The sequence below is a fragment of the Hyalella azteca genome, unplaced genomic scaffold, assembly GCF_000764305.2.
Source record: "Hyalella azteca isolate HAZT.00-mixed unplaced genomic scaffold, Hazt_2.0.2 contig7030, whole genome shotgun sequence".
Lineage (NCBI taxonomy): Eukaryota > Metazoa > Arthropoda > Malacostraca > Amphipoda > Hyalellidae > Hyalella > Hyalella azteca.
Window position 1 is genome coordinate 101,435 of NW_025937166.1, and position 25,534 is coordinate 126,968.

Consider the following 25,534-nt stretch of genomic DNA (forward strand, 5'->3'; position numbering starts at 1 on the left):
GCCTCACAAAGCATTACGGTTGGAGTGCCTCACAACTCATTACGGTTGGTGTGCCTCACAACACATTACGGTTGGTGTGCCTCGCAACACATTAAGGTCGGTGTGCCTCACAAAAAGAACATTTTTCTCTGTTTCATGCCTCTCATAATTCTGTACCACCGTTCCTCGCGCGAGGCAGTCCGTGATGTTCGTTAATTCATAGTTTTTTCTGGGTTGCATTTTTTATTTTTCATTTTTATAGAACCGTGCAATCCTACCCAAGCATTAAGATAAAATAAACAAATCTAGCTTCATTTACAAGAATACTTTGATTTATATTCATCATTGTTATACTTTTTTCTCTTTAGGCTGTTGGATGAAAAATCATTCAGGGGAAGGTTTTTATTCAAGATTAACCAGCATTATCCAGCACAAGTAAGCAACCTTCAAATGACATGCAAAATGCAAAAATATATTATAAAGGATCTAATACAAAATTCAGGCTCGAAGCTTTATCATAAGTGACAGTTATTACAGAATAAATGGTAACTATGTATTACCGAAGCTTACTAAATAAAAGCATCGCTAAAAATGGCGTGTCAAAATAATACATAAGTGTTCTTCAATGAACAATTGAAACACTAAAATGGCAGCCAAAATAATTAAATTTTATTATACGAAACATTAAAGTTGATATTCGATCAACCCGTATTCATTTAATTATTTTTTAATTTCGTGTATTGGATAGTGAAGCGTTATTTATTTATTCAACTTTATCAAACTGAAACATGTACGTCAAATTTATAAATGATTCATTGGCCGAAGTGCGCTTGATATTAACGTAATAAAACAAATGCTTAAATCTATACGGAATATAAAGCGGACGTCATTGTACAAATCGAACCTCAGAGCTTGGAAAGTCGTAAAATTTACAAAGAATAAGAGGGAGCCTCTGACTAGCTTTACAACGTCGTACAACAACAACATGCAGCGTTTATACGTTAAAAAAACAGGCAAAAATCGTGAATCCAGGCACTTTTTTCGTGCATTCAATCCAACATACACAGAGTTTCATAATTATACGTTGAAATAACATATCGGCATAGACAGACTTTCACAGTCATACGTTGCAATGACATCGGTATCAACAAACGTTCACAATCATGCGTTACAAAGATATCGGTATCAACATAAATCACCATTACGCATTACAAAGACAAGTTCAAGAAACATCCATTACTGTGTCATGACATCCACCTACAGAAGTACATTTTATAGAACGAAGACAGTTTTTCTTGACTCAAACTGAAGTTGAACGTCAGTTCGACCTCCACACAGAAATGTCACACTTACTTTAGAAGTTCCACATAGATAATAAATGAAAATATGATATTCTTTTGGAATGAAATGCCTTCGTTCGATGATTTGACAACTAAACACCCAATTTAAAAATGTAGATTCCGAGTAACTTTTACATATATTTCTACAAATTTGGCACATAATAGTTGACATAGTTGTTTGTTTTGTAATTTCGTAAATGAAGTGACTTCCTATCTTTGTGTCGACATCATACATCTACATGAAATTCATCCACCAAATATCATCCATACCTTAAAGAAAACATTCACATTAACGTTTAACTCATTTCATCAGTTCCATGTCAAAACGTAATCGCTTTTATTCAACATAATCTTTATAAAAACTTAGTCGTGACACTTACCATTATTTTCTCATTCATTACTAAGCTTAGCCTCTTTTGGATTCCTCGCATATAGTGACGCTCACTTCACCAGGTTCTAGCGTCCTTACGTTAATGCTTGGCACTTTATGGTACAGGTAAAATGACTTAATAGCTTAAGTTAATATGCACGTATAGATCCTTCAGTTATTACAAAATATATTCGAAAATCACTACGCTATATTAACAATCAATACCCGCAGTTGCATCAGATCTGCGTGCCGTGACCACCGTCGGTCAGGGCTCTATCCTCCGTTCTTATGAAGACAAATTTTACATGAGCATTTATGTTCTTGCAACCTGATTTATCCTGATTGAAGACTTGTTTTAACCGCTAACCAAGCCAAAAGTTGAACAATGAAGAGATAAAATAAAAAAAAATAATACAAATGTAAAAGTTATGCCGATTTTCATCATACTTAACAAAGCTAGAACTTTCTGGAAAAATTTTTATGATAACCCCGGCAAGTTTTTCGATAAAATATTTGCAAAAGCTAATTAGAAAAAGTGAAAGTCAATCATCTTTAAATGCTGGATTGCTGGCAGGTAGGAATTATGCTCTCGTAATAGTAAATAATCATTATACAATATAGTAGTGTCAGCTCTGATTAAGCGATGTTCCTGTTGCCGATTATTGGACACCCCTTAAACTTGCCGATTACAACTAAAATTTTTGCAGCTTGTCGTGGGTTCCGACCCATCAACTCGTTTCTCCAATCTAGGCAATTCCAACCGCTCATTCACTCCCGAGCTTCGATAAGCTTGGGTAAGCTTCGTGAAAACTCCAAGTGGAGCATTGCTGAACACATCTTGGCCGGATTAGTAAAAGTTATTCGTGAAGCTTTAAGTCTCTGGGTTATGAATAAATAATGGCAAAAAGTTTGGATCAAAAGAAAATAACACTGCTGAAGCACATCCTATTTCTTACGGCGAATGGCAAAATGTTATATTGTAAAGTCGAATCGTACTTGTAATTTAAATTTCCGAGAAGCGAATTGAATAGAGAATACGCATTATTGAGGTGCTGCTAAGACTGGGTATGTCATGAATACCCAACCGGGATTTTCAACACATTTTCCGAGTTAAATTTTCCAGTTCGCTGCGAATAAATTGCGTGAGACAATCGAATTTTAAAACGAATAATGAGCAGGAAAGACATATCATAATTCCACTTGAATCGTTTGCTTCTTCCTCCAGCTTCACGGAGTTTAAACGTAAAATGATAAAAGCATATTCGTGAATGCTAATAATCTTCATGTTGTGAGTTTCATGTCTTGTACATGAACCTCATGAATTTATCTTTCTTCCTCCTACATTTCCTGGAGCCTCTCCTTCTGACGTGACCACGTTGACGTTCACTGGAAGCACGATCTCTTAGAAAATTATGTTCTCCACTGAGAAACCGTTCTCCAGTCTCGTGTTTCTCAAGAGAATTGATATAATTACTATTCTTTCCTTCAACAGAAGCATAGTCCTCGAATGATCTCGCTCCAGACTCATATGAAGCACTTTGGCTTCGCTCGAAGCTCCGTGGTAGGAGTTCTCTGGATCTTTCAGAGCCACTGCGTGACTTGGAATGAAGGTGTCTAATTTTCCTTCGTTTATTCGATTCATTTGTCTTGCAAAACCTGTCTCTGGCTTTTTGAAGTTTACCGTTTCTCCCCCATGCCATGTAGTCTCTTTTGCCTTTGCCGAAGTTGAAGTAAAAGTAGCCTCCTTGTGCGTTGATTTCTTGGATGTGGCATTCGAAATTTCTTCGTCGAGGCTCGCACCTCAGGATGTCGTCGGATGGATGCATGCAGTAGTTCTTCTGTAAAATAAAAAGAAAAAACTTTCAATCGTATTGTGGCAATAACAAAATTTTATAAAAAAGGGAAACACAGGAAAAATGTAATAAATTCATTTTTTTTACACTGGATTATAGAAGAAATCGGCAATTTAATGATGAATGATCGTGAAAAATTGTGGAATTGTCATTGGTGTAGGGCATGCTTACTTTTTTCAAAGAATATGATGATGAAATACAATAAATTTAACTTTCTCTGCAGTCATAGAAATGCGTCTAAATAGCGCAATTTTCTTGTAATCTCGCTTCCTGCAAGCCTTTACCTAGAATGCTTCTTAGTAATAAATCCCGGTTTTTTAACTTCAGCAGGAAGTTTACTTCATTTAGAGCAAATAATTGCATTTCAAAATTTAGTATTTTGAAAAGACGCATAAATGCATAAACTTTTCGGTTTTCAGCGACATTTTTCATCACAAATTGAGCCCTGAGTACCCGTTCAAAGCGGTTGTGTTTAGATCACAAGCCGCACGTCCAGTGATTAACAGAATATAAAGGCCTGGAGTGCAGACGGTTGTCTGCATGTCATTAACACGGACGGTGTACAAGGAACAGATAACAGGACCAAGTCATTCGTCACATAGCTTTTATGTAGGTAAATCGAAAGCGTGCGTGCGCAGTTGGAAGTTTGTTACGTAACTTCGAAGTCAACGCGGACCTGATATATGCACCTGTCGTATCAGGAGAATTTAACTCGGGCGATTACTGAGAATCTTTACCAATTTGAACTCAATTATCTGGTGAATGCCACGATCATTTATGTCTGTCCAGTTTGGATCACTTTGACCATATGAAGCGGTTTATCATCATTTATATGGCATTTGAAACAAAGAAATTCTAACGAAGTTATAGCAAGTAAAGAAAGGCTGAATGAATGTATAGGGTTATTGTTGACGAATCAGAGGCTGGTTGGAGGCTGTTGTGAGACTATTAATGGCGTTATGAAGGCATGTCAATAATAAGACCATAGCCGCGATCAAGGGCTGTTTTAGTGTGTTATAGTGGTAGAACTTTTATTTAAGCAGCTGATGAAGGCTTGTCAGAGTCTGTTTAGGACCAGTAAAAGCTGGTCAATGGCTCTTTTGCGGACTGATAGAGGGTGGTCAGGGGCTGTTTGGGACTGGTATAGGGTGGTCAGAGGCTGTTTTGGGACTGGTAAAGGGTGGTCAGAGGTTGTTTTACGACTGGTAGAGGCTAGTCGCAGACGGTGGATGCAAGACTGGGCGCATGTGAATGCCAGGTTATAGTCATTAGAGCGACACGTGGTGAGCGTCTGCTTGTGTCTGCCTCGCATTGTCAGCGTAGAGTAGAACGTTTCTCAATGAACTGTTTGCGTGCTGCGTGATTCAGTTCATTTATGTATGAAGTTTTAAAGACTTTACTGAACAATGGGATAGTCATGTGGCAAATTTTTATCGTGCATGAACGCCATCAGATCATGGTTTGAGGGGTTCTAAAATTGGCCTCTAGTGAGAAAGGGAGCGAAAATTAAATGTGTTTTCGATGATAAAAAACGTTTTATGTCTTTAATTTTCATTTGTTAGCGTGCATCATAGAAAAGAGACAGATTATACTATTGACCTCACGAGATCACAAATAGGATTAATTCACGAAAAATAGAGAAGATTGTTTTATTGATGAGGCAATGAGTCAGAGATGGTATGATTTGAAACTCAAAGAATTTACGCATATTATATTATATTATATTATATTATATTATATTATATTATATTATATTATATTATATTATATTATAATTATATTATATAAACATATAAACAACAAACTTAGCTTTCATCATGCAATTATTGATCAACACGAAACAATATACAATTAATTATTTGCTGAAGGTTCTGCTAAGAAACGCAGCATATTCATTCACTTGATCCCAGCATAGAGAAAATTATCTACCCAGATATCTGGACTCACGGTTTTACAAACTAGAAAATCTACATCATGATGAATGAACCTGAATGCAAAATTTACTCATAAATGGCTAACTTCATTTTGGAAGATGAATTGTTATAGTTTTAGTTCTTCCATGTGTAACTCGTGCATTAAAAGCTTTCAATTTCTGGAATAAAATTTATGGAAGATGTTTGTAGCAGGGAAGTCAACCACTCAACCACAAGCAATAACACAGTGTCATTGAGAAATGCGGACGAACAAAGGCCCAGTATTAGAACAAAAAGACTCAATTTAAGTTGGCCTCCGCCTTCTAGTGACTTATTGCCCAACTTCTGAAACTTGAAAGCGACATTTGGAAATTTTGAGTTATTTAAACCTACGCTGGTGAAAAGTACATGGTGCTATATGGTCGTTGACAATTGACGGCAAGATTTTAAATCTCGTTACCAAAAAATTATGTCCAAAATCTTTAGGGTTTCAGCATGTCACTCGCATATTCAAATTTTTATAACACACTTAATATATTTCTTACATGTACAATGATAAGAAAAAAATTTATAGCATTAAGCTTAATTTTACTTTATATTATGGGTCTACGATAATTTACTATAACCTAATTTAACTTGATGACTCTTTAAACAACAGAAATATAATTATACACGTTGGTCAGACGTTAATTCCTGTACGTTAATCACCAAAGTTCTACTGGCCATTTTTCAATATCAAAAATTCGAAAAATTTCCAAAGATCTCAAATAAATTGCCTATAAATCCTTTAAGCTATCGCAATACAAATGAGAATTTATTTACCATGAGGTCATCATTTGATGAATCTCTTATCTTTTTGACGCACGAGTCTTCACAATTACTCACCCCATATTGGTACGTGCTAGACTAATGGTGCGTGCGCGCGATCATAAAAATGTTAATAAACTGCTATTAATTTCATATGATCGTTGCAAGACATTGCGGAGAGATAAGAACTTGATCATCATTCGGCTTTATAGTCATTATTTAGGAATGTCACCGATTACATGGCGGTGCTTCAAGGAAAACTGCATGACTGACAAATATTGCGTTCGATTAGACCTCTGTTCAATCGAAAGTTTATCGAAAACTAATTAAGAAAAAATTTGTCTAAACGATCGATTGTTAGTATTGAAGTATATTTATATATAGGTTATAAAATCAAACTTTTATGTCTACTTATTAGGTAAAATTGATTACGCATTTTCATTCCTTAGTGATTCGCGAGCTTCTATAAAAAGGGATTCAATAATATTTTGTGAAAAATGAATCATTTAGAAAGGAAAGTACTGTTAAATTTGAGAAACATGACACCCATGTGTTATTTCAAATTAATAACGAATATCTGAGTTATTTCTTTTAGTTGAGACTAAATTTCAGTGAGTATGCATAAAATGTGCACGTATGGCTCAAGAAAAGTAGCAGACTTTCACTCCAATCAAGTTTATCGGAAATTACGCTTAGATACGCACACGCGAACAAGCACCGCAATTCGCATTAATGAAGCAAGTCTTTGCTATAAATAATTCCACACTTCATACTCTAGTCCAATTATGTAGCATAAAACAACCTTGAGCTACCAAACAAAACCTGCAGGGCATGCGCTTGGTGCTACATTTTTATAAGTTATGTGAACATCATAACATAAGTTATGTGCTAAACATCATTTATGTTCAGCTTCCTAAGAGCATCTATGAAAAAATGCGACCCCAGCGCCATCTTTCTCGCGACCACGTCCGAAATCTCCGGCCAAGAACTGCAATTAGGCGAAGCATTTCGCAGGACTGCTCACAGCAACGGGAGTTTTTGTCTGCTCTGTGATTACCATCAAGTTTCGATCGATAAAGTATATCCTTTTTACGTAGCTGCTCTCGATCATGGGATATGAAATTACCGTCGCGCAAGTGGCAGCGTAAATAACCGTGCGCGTTGGCAAGAACGGCCGTAGCTAGAGACGTAGTCTGTGCTACAGAGCAGGGTTAGGATGGGGCGGTGAGTTAGCGCCATACAGTGAAAAATTTTCGGCTGATTATCAGTGGCCATCCAATGGCCGGTGCTGTGCTCTGAATGAGACGACGAAGATGTTTGAATGAATGTCGCTCAGGGACAAAATATAAGACCATCAGAGGAGAGAAATATTAATAAAATGCGATAATTAATGGGAAATCATGACAAATATCGGTAATTTGGACTAAATTGTTCCGGATAATATATATTATGATGGACAGGATTATTTTAGAGGCAAATGCTCATAAAATCCAGGATAATTCATACACCGCAGTTGAACGAATGATGAGCATCAGCAAAATTATTTAAATATTTGTCTCTCACTTTTTGTTACGAAAGATGAAAATAACATAATAATTAAAAGTTCAGGTATCATTGGCATTACGTAGCAGACGACAGCCAAATATCAAGCGTCCCGCAAACGTTTCTTTTGATGCACCGAAAAAGCCGGCGTCTCGGGTTACTCGGGGCGTCATCCATCAATGTGATTGTGACGTCCAAGAACAGCGCTTCCGCTGGTCACAGCCTTGTGACGAAACCGTGACGCCTCATCGCTAAACTCATGCGAATGAACGCCCATCTAGCAAAAAAATAAGGCACTAAAGCATAAAATAGTTATTAATTCTTAAGCAAAACACGTGAGTTCTTATTCAATTTAACAGTGTTTCTTCAGTACGCGGTGAGTCCCGCAATCTGTAGCGAATTGAGTCATCGCGCTGATGTCTACATTTGTGTATCCGATTCTCAATCTGGAGATTCGATGTGCTTTTCACGTGGCATTTGTGTACTGATGCCGGCAGGTGTGCCGACGGGAAGTCGTCTTTAGTTACCGCGCGCTGGAATAATTATTTCCCTCTTCAAAGCACTCTGAGGATTCACTTCATTGGTCAACGGAAATGTTACACAAAACCAAACAATTAAAAACACCTTTTCATGTTTGTTTCCTGCGTCACTAATGAGACTTTCTGGAGCAAGCAAACATGCTGATGGTCAATATCCGCTTTAAAAATTTGTAATGCTTTCGTTATATGATTATATTATTATTATTAGGTTCATTATTCAAATCAGATGAACCCACTTTATCTGTTATATTTACTGTCAGCCTTTATCAACAAAAACGATGACACGTCGAGACCAGCGCACTCGAACCACTCGTGGCTGAATAGAAAAAATCCATTGAATGGCAGCCCATGGAATGTGATTGACTTATCAAGCACAGCCATGATAGAAAGCGGCTGTGATCGAGATGATGTAATTGGAAGCCAAGAACGAAAGTTCCGCCATTAGCTCAGCAAACAGGACGCGTCTAACAAGTAGTCGGGCGCGGACGTTCGCCGCTCCGATGGAGTCCGACGCTGAGGACAAAAGCTGTCCTGAACTGCGACCAGCTACGAGTGCTACAAAAAGGTCCTCGAAAACGGGGAACAAAGCCCGTGTGATTTGTATCGTGCGCCAGGAATCGACGATTCATTAGAGCACTCATAGAGGTCTTGTGGTCATATAGACGATCGAGGCGGCATTTTTGAAGGGATTAGATCGTGAATGGAACCCGAGATTTGGCTTGTTCGGGAGCTCTAATGACCCTTTAAGTGTCAATAACGGAGAGATGCTCCGAACAACTCTAACTACAGCATCGTTATGAAATCATTAATCAGAGCCGCTCTGTATTGTGCTTCCGTATGTTTTTAGCGATTAAGTTACGAAAACAATCTCAGATAAATCGATAACTGAAAATGAACGACATTAGAGACCTAATTAATTGTAGAAGTAAAAAAAAGCAAGTAAATTTATCCTCAATAATTTCCGGTGTTGTGAAAACAAGCACAATGAAAAATCGAACGAAAAAAATTGACCTAGTTTTCGAAGTTAAAATTGCACGCTACGTGCCCTAACCGAGTCATGGCACGCGAGTTTTTCAGGTTTTTAGCTTGGGGGCCACCAGCGTCGTGTAAAGCATAACCTGGACCACTGTTCACGTGACGGTTAAGGGTTAGGTTAGTCCTCAACCCGCCGCACGCACATAAAGTTCAGGCAAGAGTGAACAGTAAAAGCAAAGTATAATTGCTGGTGAGAGACAGCGTGACCGAACGACGGACGGTTAGACCGGGGCTGACTTTCTGTTAGGTAATTCATAATATTTCTGCGGGTGGTTATTTGCCTCAGACGCCGATAACCTGAGAACAATAGGCCACGTAACTACTCTGTCATTAGCACCGTTCGTATTACGGCCATTACGATGCGTCCTAGTAACCCTCTCTCTTGTAGCCTCTTAAGTCTCTTGCCCACAGAACCTTAAATGGAGTTATTACTTTCAATTTCGTGCTGGTTATAGGAGTCTCCTCCCATCCGGAGAAATTAAATTATGAGGAAACTTTAAAAAGTTTAACCAGGTTTCGGGAAACCTAATCCAAAGTAATTATGGCTTCAATCAATCACTTTTCATTGACCATGAATAAATATATACGAGTACAAACAATTTGCTGATAGCAACCTCACAAAAAATTGTTCTTTACTCGATGTTTTGTTAGAGTTTAATACGGAAATATCGATAATTTTTCAAGCAGCGTCTACTACAGAAAATCCATATCCTCGATGTTATGTTCGTTCGTAATTGCTGATACTTCTTTTGCTCGTTAAAAAAGTATCATAAAGTAAAAAGTATCACATAAAGTACTTCAGTATCATCTGCGAATGTAGATGTAACTTTTTTATGAGCTATAAACAGCAAGTAAATCCTGGTATGATGACCTGGTAATCACCACCACTTTAAAAGTCATTACAAGCTAATGCTCGAAGCCTGGCCAGGGCGCGGAAACGCCATTTACATTCGAGTTGGCAAGCGAATGATGCTGTTTGGTATTCGTTCCAGATAAAGTATTCTCAGAACCTGCATCCATTACACGGACCTTCTAAATTTTCCTAACTTGATTATGTATTCGGTTTCTAAAGTCGTTTAATTATGGCTTCCTGCCAATAAATTTGTGGGCATCTTAGGGAGCCTCCCAAGCCCAAGCCAATAATTATAGGCAAAGACTCAGCCTTCCTTGGCGCGAGGAAAGCCGGCATCCGCAGACAGATGAGCGCGACTCACTGCGTTCAAGATGAGAAATTCACACACAAAATATTTTTCAATATATGAACACTAAATTTGAGATTCACGAATGTTTTCTGCGTGGAATCTTATGAGCTGGTGAGAGAATCTCAATGGTAGAAGCCGAGATTTGGATAGAACTCAAAGAAATGCCCGTGTCATGGTGGAATCTTAGGCGAGTTCGACAGTCGAAAACTCAAGCGTAAGCCTTAATTTGGATCTGATTGAGCTGTCGGCGAGCGTATGTAAGGACACGGAGGAAAACTTTCACCGTCGTTCCTTGTACGTGAATGTTGTGAGGCAAGTGTACAATATTGAGAGTACTGACAAGGAATGTTACTAGTGAGGATACATTAGGAGTATCACATGAGTGATGAGACTAGGAATGTCAGAACACTTGTATAGTGACAGACATCTTGAGAAACATGACTATACTACTGCTGTGAGACAGACTGCAAGAAATGACAGTTTACGTGTTGTGAAGCATGTCTGAACACATATGTTGTGAGGCATGACAGATGCCGTGTTGTGAGGCATGTCTGAACACATATGTTGTGAAGCATGACAGATGCCGTGTTGTGAGGCATGTCTGAACACTTATTTTGTGAGGCCTGTCAGATGAAATGTTGTAAGGAATGTCTGTGCTCTTATTTTGTGAGGCATGACAAATGACGTGTTGTAAGGCATGTCTAACACTTATTTTGTGAGGCATGACAGATGAAATGTTGTAAGGAATGTCTGTGCTCTTATTTTGTGAGGCATGATTCGAGATATGAAGGTAAGTTTTTAAGTTGCTAGGCATGTTACTGGGCATGCCAGTGTACATGTCGAGAGGCATGTCAGCATAAAAGTTGATGTCACGTCAGTGAATATTCTTTATGAGGGCTTGAATTTTGCTTCAGATAACTTTTGTGAATAATGTTCACCTTATCAAAAAATAAATTGAATAAACACTTTTGATATTCATACTCCTAGATTTTTCATTGTACAGTTTTAGGTCCCATGACTTTCTAAAGGCTGTTATTACACGCATGTTTTGACTACCACTAATGCCGATGCACATGCACATGAAACGCCCTTTAATTTTATGGACGCTTTCTTTAGTCCGGCCAAAAATGTAACGCTCATCTGGACAGGTTTGGAAGAGACCGCTGATGAGGCGTAGCTAACTGAACTCATTGAAAACCGCCTGAAACACAGCAAAGAGTTCCTGAGAAAACCCTGAACCTTTTCTGCATACGAAGAGCCTCATTTGTATAATGTATCAAAGTAATTTTGATATGATGGTGCAAATGTGATCGTTTGGAGGCGCTCATAACGATCGCTGGTTGCTGCTCATGAATAGAAATTGTTGCAAATAATGCAAAAATTGCAGCATCAATGTAATACTAAATTTTCCATGCACCAAAAATATTTTTTATCATGAACTGCTTTCACTCGCCGAACCCTCGACCACCTTAATAGGAATACCTCGGGGTTCTCAATTTTTCTGGAAACTTCAACGCCGCAAAAAGTAGTGATCCATTTCCGAGAGAAAAGTAAGATGGCTGTTGAAATTAACCTATTACATGTACACGAGTAAAAATCTGGTAATTTTAAACCATCAGCATTAATAAATATACAAAATTTCACCAAAAACTCATAACATAACGGCGATTATGATCTCACTAACGAAGGGTTCAGAAACTATTACAAAGCTGGTAAATTTTATCACGCAAACTGCCATACATGGCTAGAGCTCCTTGTTACAGGGTGGTCTTTATTTACACGCAATAGACCTACTTTTATGAGTACTTGAAATGTTCAGACAACAAAGCAGTGAATAACGCACACTGACCGCCTCGCAAACTATTGCCGTTCCATTTTAAACACGCGTTCCAAACGCAAAATAGTAGAATAATAAGAAAGGATTTTTTACCTGAGATCTCGTATTATGAAAATCCATCTCAGCCCTGTGTTTTCAAGCTGAAAAATGTTCAACTCTGCGAGTTTAATACTGGATTCATTCGGTTGTTCATGGGCAATGCTATACATACAATAGCGTATTTAATCACACGCGTGTGTGTTCTTTTTTTTATTCCACTGTTCTCGTATGGCGAATATTATCTATTGTTTTTGTCCATATAAGATGGGTAGCTTTATGGTTTTTCCCAAGCGCCTACGTATAAGGTTACAGATATCGTATTACAACGACTCCTAAATATCGCCGGCAGTGACTCGTAAGGAGGTCAGTATAAAGTACGAATGATTTAAGCTATATTTGAACAGTAGTTTTCGATTGTGGACGTGCAAGCGTCAACAATAGATAAATAATTGTTTCACAATTATGAGTAATTTTCGATATTCTAACAAAAAAATTAAATGTATTATATTACGTGTTTACTAATTTCATCTCTTCTGTTGCTGGTCCTGCTAGAACAAACAGCAATAATGTAGATTTATTATTGAGATTTAATATTTCACTTTACGAAGGCATAATCCGAAGGCAGCTAATCTGTTCATTATTTACCGAACACTGCGCTCCATGCAACCGCCTTACAGAGGCCGGAAGCTGCGGATGATCCGTCAATGCGTGCGTAGATTAGTGAATATGAAAGGCGGAGCTGAACTGTTAGCGGTTATGTACTGCTGTGCGGACCGGACAAGTACATATTAAATAATTTCAATGGAAGAATTCAGTGCAACCGCTCAAAATGCATGGATTAGGAAAGTCAAAATATCTGAGTTTGCTAGATTTACCAAGGGACTTACTGCAAATCAATCGCTGTTTTGCAAGCAATGTAAAAATCAAAGCGAATTCTCTCACAAATTTGTGGTCTTCACAGCTAGGTACTTCTTTTCTTATAAATTCGCGTTCAGATTCTCCAAGAAGCGGGGATTCGGCTGAAGACTTTGAATGCCGCAGGTTTCAAGGAGTGAGCGACACAATTGAGTAGAAGTGCGACAATGCAACGGTGCAGTAAATAGCGCTAATGTGCCTCACACAGAGACCTGCCTCACCCGCCCTACATGTTTATTGTGCTTTAAGCTATCAGGCTCCATTGAACTGTGATGAGCATTTGTAGTGTACTAGTAGAGAGGCGCTATAGGCGATCTTGTAGGCTTTCGATGTATGGTAACAACAAACGTATTTCTGGTGTAGGCTTTATATATGGAATCAACAACTCTATTTATGGTTTAGGCTTTATATACATGGAAACAGTAGGAGTATTTATGGTGTAAGTTTTATGTATATGGAAACAACAGATTATTTAAGGTGTAGGCTTTATTTGAATGGAAACAACGAGTGTATTTATGGCGTAGGCTTTTAATAGATGGACACGAAAAATGTATATTTGGTTTAAGCTTCCGATATATGGAAACAATACATGTATTTATGGTGACACTCAAATAAGTGGACAGTTAGGAGCTTGGAAATCAATCACTGTAGTAAAATTGAAAACTTTTCAGTACCTACCATTGATGATGTATTAATGATTAAACGTTTATAACCCTATTTTAACACGTGTCCATGTTAATGATGCTCCATTGCACATTTATAAAATGAATCTCTTTACGGAAAATCGAAATGTTGGGCGAAACCCCCACAGTTCTAAAGAAAAGTTTTTCCTACCACCTCAAGTAAATACTGTATGGGGAAACTAATGCAAATTTTAATTGTCATGATTTAAAATCGATTGAACATAATTGTTCTACGTGCAGAGATAACATTCATATGATTAAATATGCTTAAATGATTGCTAGGCATGGGAATTTTCATTTCATTGCTAGGCATTTTCCTTATTAAAGGCAATAACTGACCTCCAATTTCAGCATTGCAGTACTCAAAATCTCAACACTAAAATTTTAATAATTTTGAGTACTATTAATGATTTTAAGTACTATTAATAATTTTAAGTACTATTAATAATTTTAAGTATTACTAATAATTAATAGTCCTTAAAGTATCAATAATTTTAAGTACTGATATTGTTAACATTAAAGCTCTCACAATTTTAACTGTAACTCACTCACAATTTCAACAATATAGAACTCGAAGTCTCCTCACAAAAGTTCTTACTATTCCAACTGTATAATACTCACCATTCAAACAATTAGGTGCTCATGATTTCATCAATAAGTTATTTACAATTTCATCAGTAATGTGCTCAAAATGTTATCAGTAAAGTACTCACAATTTTAAGAGCCATGACTTTTCTGGAGCCTCTGGCGTAGCAGAGAGCTTTGGAGCGCTGCTCGTTGAGCATGACGATGTGTGTCGCGTTCACAGCTACTCGGTAAATTTTTTCTGTAGGGAAAACAAGAATTTACCTATTAATTAAATTCTTTCAGATAGCATTTGCATTGCAAAAACGGCTGGTTACATTTATTGATTGAAAATAGGCAATATATATAGTCATTTTTTGGATAGTAGTCTTCTTATGATTTCAGGTGCAGCATAACTTACCATATTCTAACATTACCCCTACGTTGCTCACCCCGTAAATAAGTTGTCTCGAGAATATCTACCATGAATACTTGCATCTTTAATACAGAATTCGATAACGTACTACGGCTACAAATCTTCTCTAGCAAAGTTGTTATACGCGCTTTCTAGAGGACGCCTCTAGGGCTTGATAGAGTCGTCGTATATCTTAGCATTACCAAACTGATTTATGGTCAATATTTTGCCTGACAGTCTTTTTAGAAACATAAATTAAGACGTCGTGTACGGAGGTGAGTTGTGTAAGCACTTTTCAGAGCACGGGTAAATTCTTGAAGATCTTGCACACCGTAAATGGTCCGTTATTTCAATTACTTAAACCAGTAATTCAAATTCTAATCAGTAGCATTGACAGCCACGCTAACACAACGAATAGATTCCAATATTATTGGCCATAGATTATTTGTCCCGTGCAGTTAATAAGAGTACTTGACATTGTTTCATTCGAAACCATTTTGAATTTAATTTTAAGTAGCTGCGGCCGAGGTGAACGCAAGCAACTTTCACTCATCTTATCCAGTAAAAAATTTTACGATGCACATCTTGCAGTGTACAAATTCCAGTGTAAATCTTGCAGCGCACGAATTTCCAATTTAACTCTTACAGCGTAAAACTTTCCATTATATTTTCTTTTTATAGAAAAATTGACTCTGATGTTATGAACTGCTCATTCATCAATATATACACTCTGCACTTCATCGGTGGGTAATGAAGAAGCTGGAACGACTTTTACGGCAACCACAAATTCTATAACACTTTTACACTCCTTGGAATATTATGATCTTAAAGAGTGTTCAGTTAAAATCTAAAATGTCTCTTTCCAATAATAATTATATTTTTATTATAAATATCATCAAATTACATCTGAAATATTTAACACCCTCTCATTTTACATCAGCTCTGAGGTCTAACGTATCAGGATATCTGCCACTTGCTTACGGCTGCCTTCTGGACGCATAATGATCAGGCACTCGATCTCCTGCATTATTCATGAACACGAGTATTCATGTAATAGCTCATTCACGGAGACATTACTCACTGGTGAGGGAGGCAGAGGATAAAGCTCTTTAATCTCTCAGTAATGCCGAACGATTCTTCATCGCTGACTAAACCTGAAGCATCGGATGGCTTCGGCGTCGCGCTTTACAGGCAGCAGCACGATAAGTACTTACTCAGAATGTTCAATAACTAAAAAATGTTCACGAACGCAGAATGGTTACTAAAAAAAATGTTCACTAACGCAGAATGTTCACTATCGAAAACGTGTACACTAATGCAGAATTTTTGCTAATGAAATAATGTTCACTAACGCAGAATGTTTATGAACGCAGCATGTTCACCAGCGAAGACTGTTCACTAACACAGGGTGTCCACTAACGCAGGATGTACACTAACGCAAGAAACCTTGGTTTTCCAAAATTATAATCCTCATTCATTTAATAGAGTTAACCCTAGACTGTTATTGTTTCGATTTATAAAGTCTAACATTATTTAGGATTGACAAATAATCTGTCAGGCTTTTACTACTTTTCGCTTTTAATCGGTATCGTTTGGTTTGCAATCGTTCGTGTTAAATTTCGGCATGAATCGTTAGCAGTACAACATTACATTGTATCTGGTAGGTAAACGCATTCGAATATAATCTACGTGCTTATTATCTTATAAATATTTATGTATTATGGAGTGTATTAATAAAGTTAACATCAAACATCAATACATTACATCAATATACACATTATTGCAAAAAGCTCATCACAATACGCTATTTAACACATCAAATAAATTGTATTTTTAACACATCCCTGCAATGCTCACATCGTAGCAATTAGCACATAGCATCAATTACCATTACACCACTACAATTATTGTTATATCACATTATTTAGCACATCACGATATATAGCACATCTCATCAATTAGTACTCAGAATCAATAATCACATCCTATCAATCATCCCATATAATCACATAAAGACAAGCAGGCACTTAGCAGTGCTAGGACTCACGGCTGGGGTCGGAGGAGTCGCAGGATTTGAGGAGCGCGAGTTTAGGAGCGATGGTCACGCACTGGCCGGTCTCTGTGACGATGTGTGTGGCGGGCGCCTGACCGAGGCAACTTCGCAGCGGCTGATCACATGCAATCAAATACATCAATTATGATTCATGTGTAATAAATTTAGTAGATTAATTATTTAATTAATTTTGAGTTATTGTAGCAACGTGGCAGAGGCTGATCACATTCAATCAAATACATCAATTATGATTCATGTTTAATAAATGTATTATATTAATTAATTGTGAGTTATTGTAGCAACGTGGCAGCGAATGATCACATTCAATCAAAAACATCAATCATGATTCATGTGCAATAAATTTAGTATATTCATGAATTAATTAATTGTGAGATATTGTAGCCACGTGGCAGCGGCTGAAAGCATTCAGTAAAATGCATCAATTATCATGTATGTGGTTACTATTAGTTAATAAAGTTATTAAACTACGTAAAAGTAAGTAAATTGTATGTTATTGTGTAATATTCATTAAGTAAAAAAATTATTAGGTTTCGTTAAATTAATTAAACAGAATGTTGTTGTATACTTTTGAAATGGTTTTGTTAGCATTGGAGTTAAGATCGGAGTGTAATATTTTGCATCGTGAATAAGATAAGATCGAATTTTTGATACACCAACAACATCTGGCACGTATTCTATTTTAACATCGCTGAACAATATTATAGGATTTTCAATGTAAAGACAACGTCTTGCACACGTCCTATTTTAGCATGGCTAAAATACGATAAGATTGTTCACACATCCTTTTTAAACAACGAAGAAAATATGATCGGATTGTTAATGTAATTACCGTACATCATCTTGCACACATCCTACTTTAACGTAGCAGAAAAATATGATAGGATTTTTACTGTAAAGACATCTTGCAACATCGCTGATCGAGGACAATTCATGGCCAGATGCCCCCAAGAGTTCCTTATCAATGGTGATCGTGATATGTGAAGTAGAAGAGTTACAGGACAATGTCACTATTTATCGCAAGAATGTCATGTTATGTACAGAGATTATAAGAGCAAGTGTGTGGTCTCTCTAACAAGCCTGGAGATGTACTATCAAAAATAGCCCGTAGCTCCGTTAGTCAATCAATGAAGGCTTTTTAAGCTAAACCCGCCAATCACAAACGAGAAATTGGCCGCTACGTGTTCTTAAGGAGGTTTTGATAGTACACCCAGAAAAATTAAATAGGTCATACTGTCCAATTAGTGATACACGTTCTGCTAAGCCAAACTAGGTCAGGATGACCCACATGAAGGCAAAAAGTGCATCTTATTTTCGACAAAGTCTCACTCATTTTTTTGAGTGTACAACCCCTGCTCTATAGCAAGTAATGGTGACGTGGCACATTTTAGATTACATCAGATAGTATTGCTCGCCTCACCAAAATACAATTCACTTGAGAGTGTACCTGGAGAACTTTATCAGTCATATTACTCAAATCGTGGCACACTTTCGGGGAAAAATGGGTAGAAATAACCATAACAGAAGCATGAGGTGCATCGCTACCTGGACAGAGTTTCACGCATTTCTATGAGTGTATCATAATAGCGGTCTCACAATTTTATTCATAATCAAATAAGCCATAATTAATAATGAGCAATCAACGAAAATAACGTGAATAATTAAAAGGAAATATTCTTTATAATTATTCGATGCAAAAATTGTAAATAATTTGTAAATAATTTGTTTATGTAACTAGCAGTAAGATAATGTTAAATATCAATTATTATCTTTTGAATATAGAAATTTGTTTTCAAAATATATTATGATTATTGAATTTTTTACAGTCTATCTTTCCCAGTGAAATAATCTTATTTTTTTATTTAATGTAATGAATTATTACGTGTAGGTTTTCATGACTCAAAGTTGATATAATTTCAGTGATCACAGAAGCTCCAAAATTTCTCTTCAGGAAATCTAGGCGTAAAATTTCTGGTAATTGAAAAAATTACCCCAGGAAACTACCTAAAACTTAGGTGAACAACTGAGCTTCGTTTAAAATTTTTTAGGTGAAAATTCCTATGTATCCGAAAAGTAAAAATTCAACACTGTAAAATATTAAATAATCTAAACAACCCGTTAAATACGAAGATCAGGTGCAAATAAATATCGCTTACATGATTTTTTTACCAGCCGGTTGCAGTTAAGTTTAACAGTAAAAAAAACTGCTGAACCGCCTCATATGAAAACGTGAAAGTCTAGCCTATAAAATTCCAATACTGATTATAATATCCCAAAATATTCCCTACTATCGAGTACTCAACATTTCTACTCTCATATTCATTGGGGCATCGAAGTCTTGTTATCGGCAATGCGTATATTGTGCTCGAGCTACAGATACCGATACTGATAAGACGTACACAACGCAGCACTATAGACTGCACGCGCACACTACGTACCTCGTATACTGACGCGCACATGTATACCTTTGAACTCAGTTGTGCTATGTACACATAGTTTACACATGCAACGTGAAGCACCATTAAAGGCTTTATACAAAATAACGATTTAAAACATTTGGTTAGCTAGAGATTACTGAATTAATTCATAGGTTTTTATAGAATTTAACATTTAGTTAATTCTATTTTTTTGGTTAGTTAAGTTAATAATTTAGTTAATAAGTTTTGCAATTAATTTGCAAATCTGTCATTCATGTATTAAAATGAGTTTGTTGATGCAACATGCAGCACTCACCAGTATCAGGATGATTAAGATTATGAGAATGAAGTGTAGCAGTCTGCAACAAAAGAAAAATAGATATTAGTTCAAATTGAACAAAAGTTTTCTTACAACAATATTCCTAAACAGCTCGCTTATTATTATTATTAATAAAATCTACAGGTGCAAATTCCGGTGCCATGATGCAACACCAAAAGTCTAGGTGTAGTCTGCTGTACCGCGTGCCCTGGTGTAACATTCCTTCCAATTGTGTCACACCCAAAGTCGGTGTAACTCCCTATATAAAATCTGGTGCAACACATGCCCTGGTATAACACCCACGTGCTCCACTTACACAGCGTGACAATTGCTCCTTCAGAGCACAAGTCTCGTCTCTGAAGTCTCGTCTCTGAAGTTTATGGCAAGCAAACGACCTGAATTACGCGACCACTTGCCTCTCGTCGAGACATGCGCACTGTGAAGCGCAGGTTCGAACAGCCACATTAAATGAGTGCTGAGGTATTGAATGCGTGCATCGAACAGACATAGAACATATAAGACTTATGTGCGCAATTTTTAGAGAATGTATATCGTTTATGTATAACACATAAAGTAAAGTAGTAGAGATCATTTACACTTTGGTATGGATATTATGATGGACATTGGATATTTAGTATGCATGAGAAACATTATCTCGTATTAATATATTTATATCGCGGGCGAAAATATAAACAAAGTATCTGCAGAATGGGAGAAATTACGTAGAAAACTGCTTGTAATTTATAAAGTGCATGCAAAGTTTCTCGTATATGCATTGATTAGGCAAACTATGAAACATTCCCGTCGATATTTGATGCAGTTGATGTATAAGTTTCTTTAAAAATGTAATTTGTCTACTGATAAATACGAGTACTTGGAAATAAAACGTGTGGTATATACACTATAAAAAATTCACCAGTAAAATTCTCATGTGGGAGAATTAATGAGAGATAGCGGTAATTCTCGGTATCTGTGATACGACACAACTAATCAACAATATTGCGTTAAATTAATTTAGTTTCTTTTATTAGCGTGAATTTTTATGATGAGGCTCTATAAAAAACCGATCTCCGCAAGTAAAATGAAACTAATTTATCCACTAAATTCTTTCTTAGCCAGTTCATCACATGATATTAATTTGTAATTCTAGTCAGCCTATTATTAAAACCATTAAAGTTTACGCCGTCAAAAAAACGGGGAAGAATTTAAGGGAACATTTTTGAAGAGAATTCTTTGGCAGCGACTTGTTAGTCAAGATATGCTTGACTTTGTTCAACCTGTCCCTGAGGAATGCGACTGATAAGATTGTCATTTCTGCCTTTCAGGTTATCAGACTTTTAACATGTGTCCTCAAAAATACATAAATGTCTAATTAGGAATATACAAATAATTAGGTTAATAGAAATACTCAACATTTTTGAAGTGAACGAACAACAGGTGCATTATTAAACGGCTTGTATTAACTTTTCTATATAAATACTGCGAGTATTTTTTATATAAATGCGGTGATATTTTTATGGTTTTTAAAGTCAATCAAGTGGATAGCCTTGTACTCATATTCACGCTTAATTGCGCGTGTTCAAACTGTTTTGAAACATGGCGCCCGAGTAGAGAATCACAATAATCGAATTTAAATCCGGTTCCAAAATAATTACATTTAATTTACTGGAAAATAATGATTCATTTTCAGTCGAACAGAATGAGCTATTTCATTAAATTCAAATTTTGTATGCAGGCTCATTTGAAGGCATAAAGTCAGTGTACCACCCACACGAGTAACCTCGTCTCAATCCTTCTTGCCAAACACAAAAAGATTTTGCCAAAACTAGTCAAGCACAAGCAGATTTAGCCAAAAGATTTAGCCAAAAGCAGCCAAACGTCAGCAGATTTTGCACAAACCGCCAACCGCAAGCCGATTTAGTCAAAACTAGACAACACACGCAGATTTATCTTAAACTAGACTAGTACAATCATATTTAACCAAAAGTAGCCAAGAACAAGCAGATTTAGTCAAAGGTAGCCAACTGTCAGCCAAGCGAAGAACTTGTACGCTCTAAGGGTTTAGTCTCCATTCCGGAGTTGTGCGGTTTTCTGCCTACAAAAGCTAAATTAAGTGTAAAAACCGAAATAACCGCAGCTGAAGAGATAAAAAAACTCAACTTCTCATGGAAGAAGGAAAGAAGGCTGAAAAAGTTACCAGCTATAGCGTTTTCAACATTAATAATTTCTAAGAAAAATTAAGACGAAAATACTTCTCGTAACAGTGAACAAGTCGAAGAAAATTATTTCCTTAAGTTTTAATTGAATGAAGAAACCGTGTTTAATCACATAAACTCCATTTATAAGATTGTAATTTTTTCATATTTTGCTGGCAAACTACAAATGAATGCGGGAGTCGATATTGTCCACAGTGAATTGGCTTCAAGCAATAATAGAGTATCATAATTTATGTAATTTTAAATGTAGAGAATGGGAGCATTCCAAATTTCTCTTAAAAACACAGATACATTTTTTCACCGGAATCCTAACCTTTTGGAGATTGCCGCAATGCATTTCTTGTGCAAAAACTAATAAGCTTTTTTCCTCATCCCAATCAAAAAACTTACTGCCATAACAAAAGTTCGGTGCAATTTTATCCGGGTTCATTTCAAACAGGAAAAGCTATATTTTCGTGCAGCGCGCCAAACATTTCTCGGAAAACACATCTAGCAGATTGAATTTTTACAGATAACGGCTTACAAAATTCTTTTGCAACATGGTCAATATTTTCTGAATTTTCTATTATCCTTTCCAACCAAACATCGCGAACAGTAGAGCTTTGTGGGCACTTGTTATTACCACTATACGGCGTCTTTAACAAACATGAAGCTATTTGTAAACTGATCAAACTGTGTGAATTGCACAACCGCCTGGCACGTGCGACTCCGGAGATCCGACCTTCAGCAACAATTCGTGGGACAAATTATTTTCAAAATTTTTCGCCTCAAGCATTTCGAGCTGAAAATATTGAACCTGTTCTTTTGGCTGCTGGATCTAACAAAATAAGAAAGTTTTCGATTTTCTATGTGAAATTTAGTTTTCTGAAATTCGTGCAGATTCTATTGTTCTGGAATTGGAAGAAAACCAAAAAAATATTAAAATTATTTTTCCTGAACCGCAATGTTTTACTGAATTTGCTAACCTTCATAATTTTTCAAACAAAAATTCAGCACCCTCTGTTTCGAACAAAGTTTTATCCCAGTTGCGAAATTTTCTGGGCACTTATGGGCTAATGAGAACTTTGCGGATAAATTTCAGTTCTTTTTCAGAGTTTAGCGATGAAAAGAAAACTTTTAAAGGTAAAAGATTAATATGAAGGGAAAACCAAAGTCAACATTTGTTCAGACATAACCAACAGTTCCTTGCATCTCTGGCTACCCGAACCCGTTGTTTTTCGAGTGTCTGCCACCCACGATCGGTAAGAAAATGCATGGCTCCCGATGAGTACAGTTCCCGAACAATTGTCGCCCATTGCTTCGTCTCTATTCTGAAGGCCGGATAATTACATACAAAAAGACAAGTGTTCCAACGAGCAGTGACCGCAAGCTATACAAAAAATTCTCATGAGCTTCCCAGACGCAGTAAAAAGGGGGAAAGATTTTACCCGTGCATCGTTACCATAGATTATATACTCGACATCGGCGCCAGAAAATAATAATAATATCGAACAACATTGAAATGTAAGTCCATTTTTCATGTAAAAACATAAATAGGTTATGAAAATTTATGAGAAGAGAATGTGAACGGAGAAACAGAGTTAATAAAATTAATATTTCTAAGTTTTTTTGAAATTTCGTCCAGCTCATCAGTCAATGAAGAAAATTGAATATTAAGAGTCTACCTGCCCAGTAAAATATCTCAATGATCATTCCCGAATAACCAGAAATTTCAGCAAAATATCCCGGTGTATTATATTTTCGTGTCTCATTGTATTCCAATTCGAAAAAGGCATTGACTTCAACAAAATTCACCAGTTTGTAACTCAAAAACCGGATAGGCCACTCCGCAGAAATCCTTCTCAATAAAACAATGACAGAGATTCTAGAAAAAAATCACACTTTCAATATAAATTAGTTATACTTTAGACTGTTACATATATGTTAAATCATAATCAGGTCAATTATTTTCCATGCTACATGAGCGCTCTCATTAATAAAGAATGCGCTGAACCCAGCATTACAGCCGGTCATACAAGAAGGTTAAACCCCATAGCATGAATTGCTTGCACTGATAATTGATTTATGCTCGTTTGTGATGACGTAAAGTCCAATAATGGTGAAGGTGTTGGGGCAACAACGTTTGTTGTTATGCGGTTGGTCACAAGCTTGTGACGGGCGCTTGTTTACGGACACCAACTGCGAACAACTCCACCGACATCCACCGACTTCTCTACCGACATCCGCACCTCACGCTCATGCCTGCATATCATTCAATTCCTTCCATTCGACCGAAAATACTGTGCACATTTATGTACTGAACACATTTATGTGCTGAGCACATTGATGCACTAAGCACATTGATGTATTAAGCACATTAATGCACTAAACACATTGCTGCATTAAGCACATTGCGAAACGCGATTTTATTTGGTTTCAATTCGTGGTCCCAAAGCAGCAAAAATTAGCCAAAATTTCATGGTTATAAGTTTCAAAATTTCACTACACGCGGTATTTTTGAGCAATTGAAGTGAGACGAGATGATGGTGATGATTTTCTAAGCTATTCAAGTGAGACGAGACGATAATGCAGATTTTTTGAGCTAGTGAAGTGAGACGAGGCGATAGTGACGATTTTTTGAGCTGTTGATGTGAGACGAGACGATAGTGATGACTTTTTGAGCTATTTAGGTGAGACGAGGCGATAGTGGTGATTTTTTTTGAGCTGTTGATGTGAGACGAGACGATAGTGATGATTTTTTTGAGCCGTTGATGTGAGACGAGGCGATAGTGATGATTTTTTGTGTTTACCGAAAGAATCAGCGATGTTGGCGCTCACGACGGCGGCGAGTAGCTTCAGATGCCAAATCTTATCCTGTAGTTGTTAATGTGAGATTCAAACAGTGGGATGGCGGCGCCAGAACTGAGAACCAATTGAGAACTGAGAACTGAGGTGACAATTGGCACCAGGCCACCTTCAGGTGACACTTCTCGAACACATATTCTCAAGTTCTTGTATCAACAAGTTCTCCTTAGCACTTCTAGGATCCTAGTGAAAAGTTAAGTCTCAAATTAACCTTTCTGAAGATTTTCATAAGTTATCTCAGATATCACAACTTCAACAAGTTGCCTCCACAATCTAGTCTCTGGCTGTTAAAGTTACTCTTCAAGCCTTTTGCTTACAAAAAAACTTTTATTAATAATAAGCGAATATTGCCTAAGCTTCTATTCAATTTGGATGCGATAACGTATCACTGGAATTTTTATTGTGGAATATGCGACTCAACATCTAGTGGTTTAATCGTGCAATCGTACTAACTGGTATTACTGGTATTGTTGACTTTCACAGAGGAGACCGACGTACGTCTAGGCTATTTAAATTAACGACGCTATAAATTTGGTTTATTCGCAAGAATCTTAATTGATTTTTCGATGAAAGCCATGCAACAACACTTCATTGAGGAGTCTGGGTTAGAACAAAGTCAGTTAAGTGTGTTTAA

General features: G+C 36.8%; 1 protein-coding gene across 1 annotated transcript in view; it reads right to left on the reverse strand.

The window, feature by feature from the left end:
- Nucleotides 1–366: 366 nt before the first annotated feature.
- Nucleotides 367–25,534, reverse strand: part of LOC108682805 — a 30,305-nt gene continuing 5,137 nt past the window's right edge. The window contains exons 2-5 of the mRNA XM_018172045.2: nucleotides 19,838–19,880; nucleotides 17,081–17,201; nucleotides 14,768–14,880; nucleotides 367–3,527 (exon numbers count right to left, since the gene is read on the reverse strand). Of these exons, the coding sequence (XP_018027534.1) occupies nucleotides 2,985–3,527; nucleotides 14,768–14,880; nucleotides 17,081–17,201; nucleotides 19,838–19,880 (820 nt within the window). The 3' untranslated portion in view covers nucleotides 367–2,984. The remainder of the gene's footprint in view (nucleotides 3,528–14,767; nucleotides 14,881–17,080; nucleotides 17,202–19,837; nucleotides 19,881–25,534) is intronic.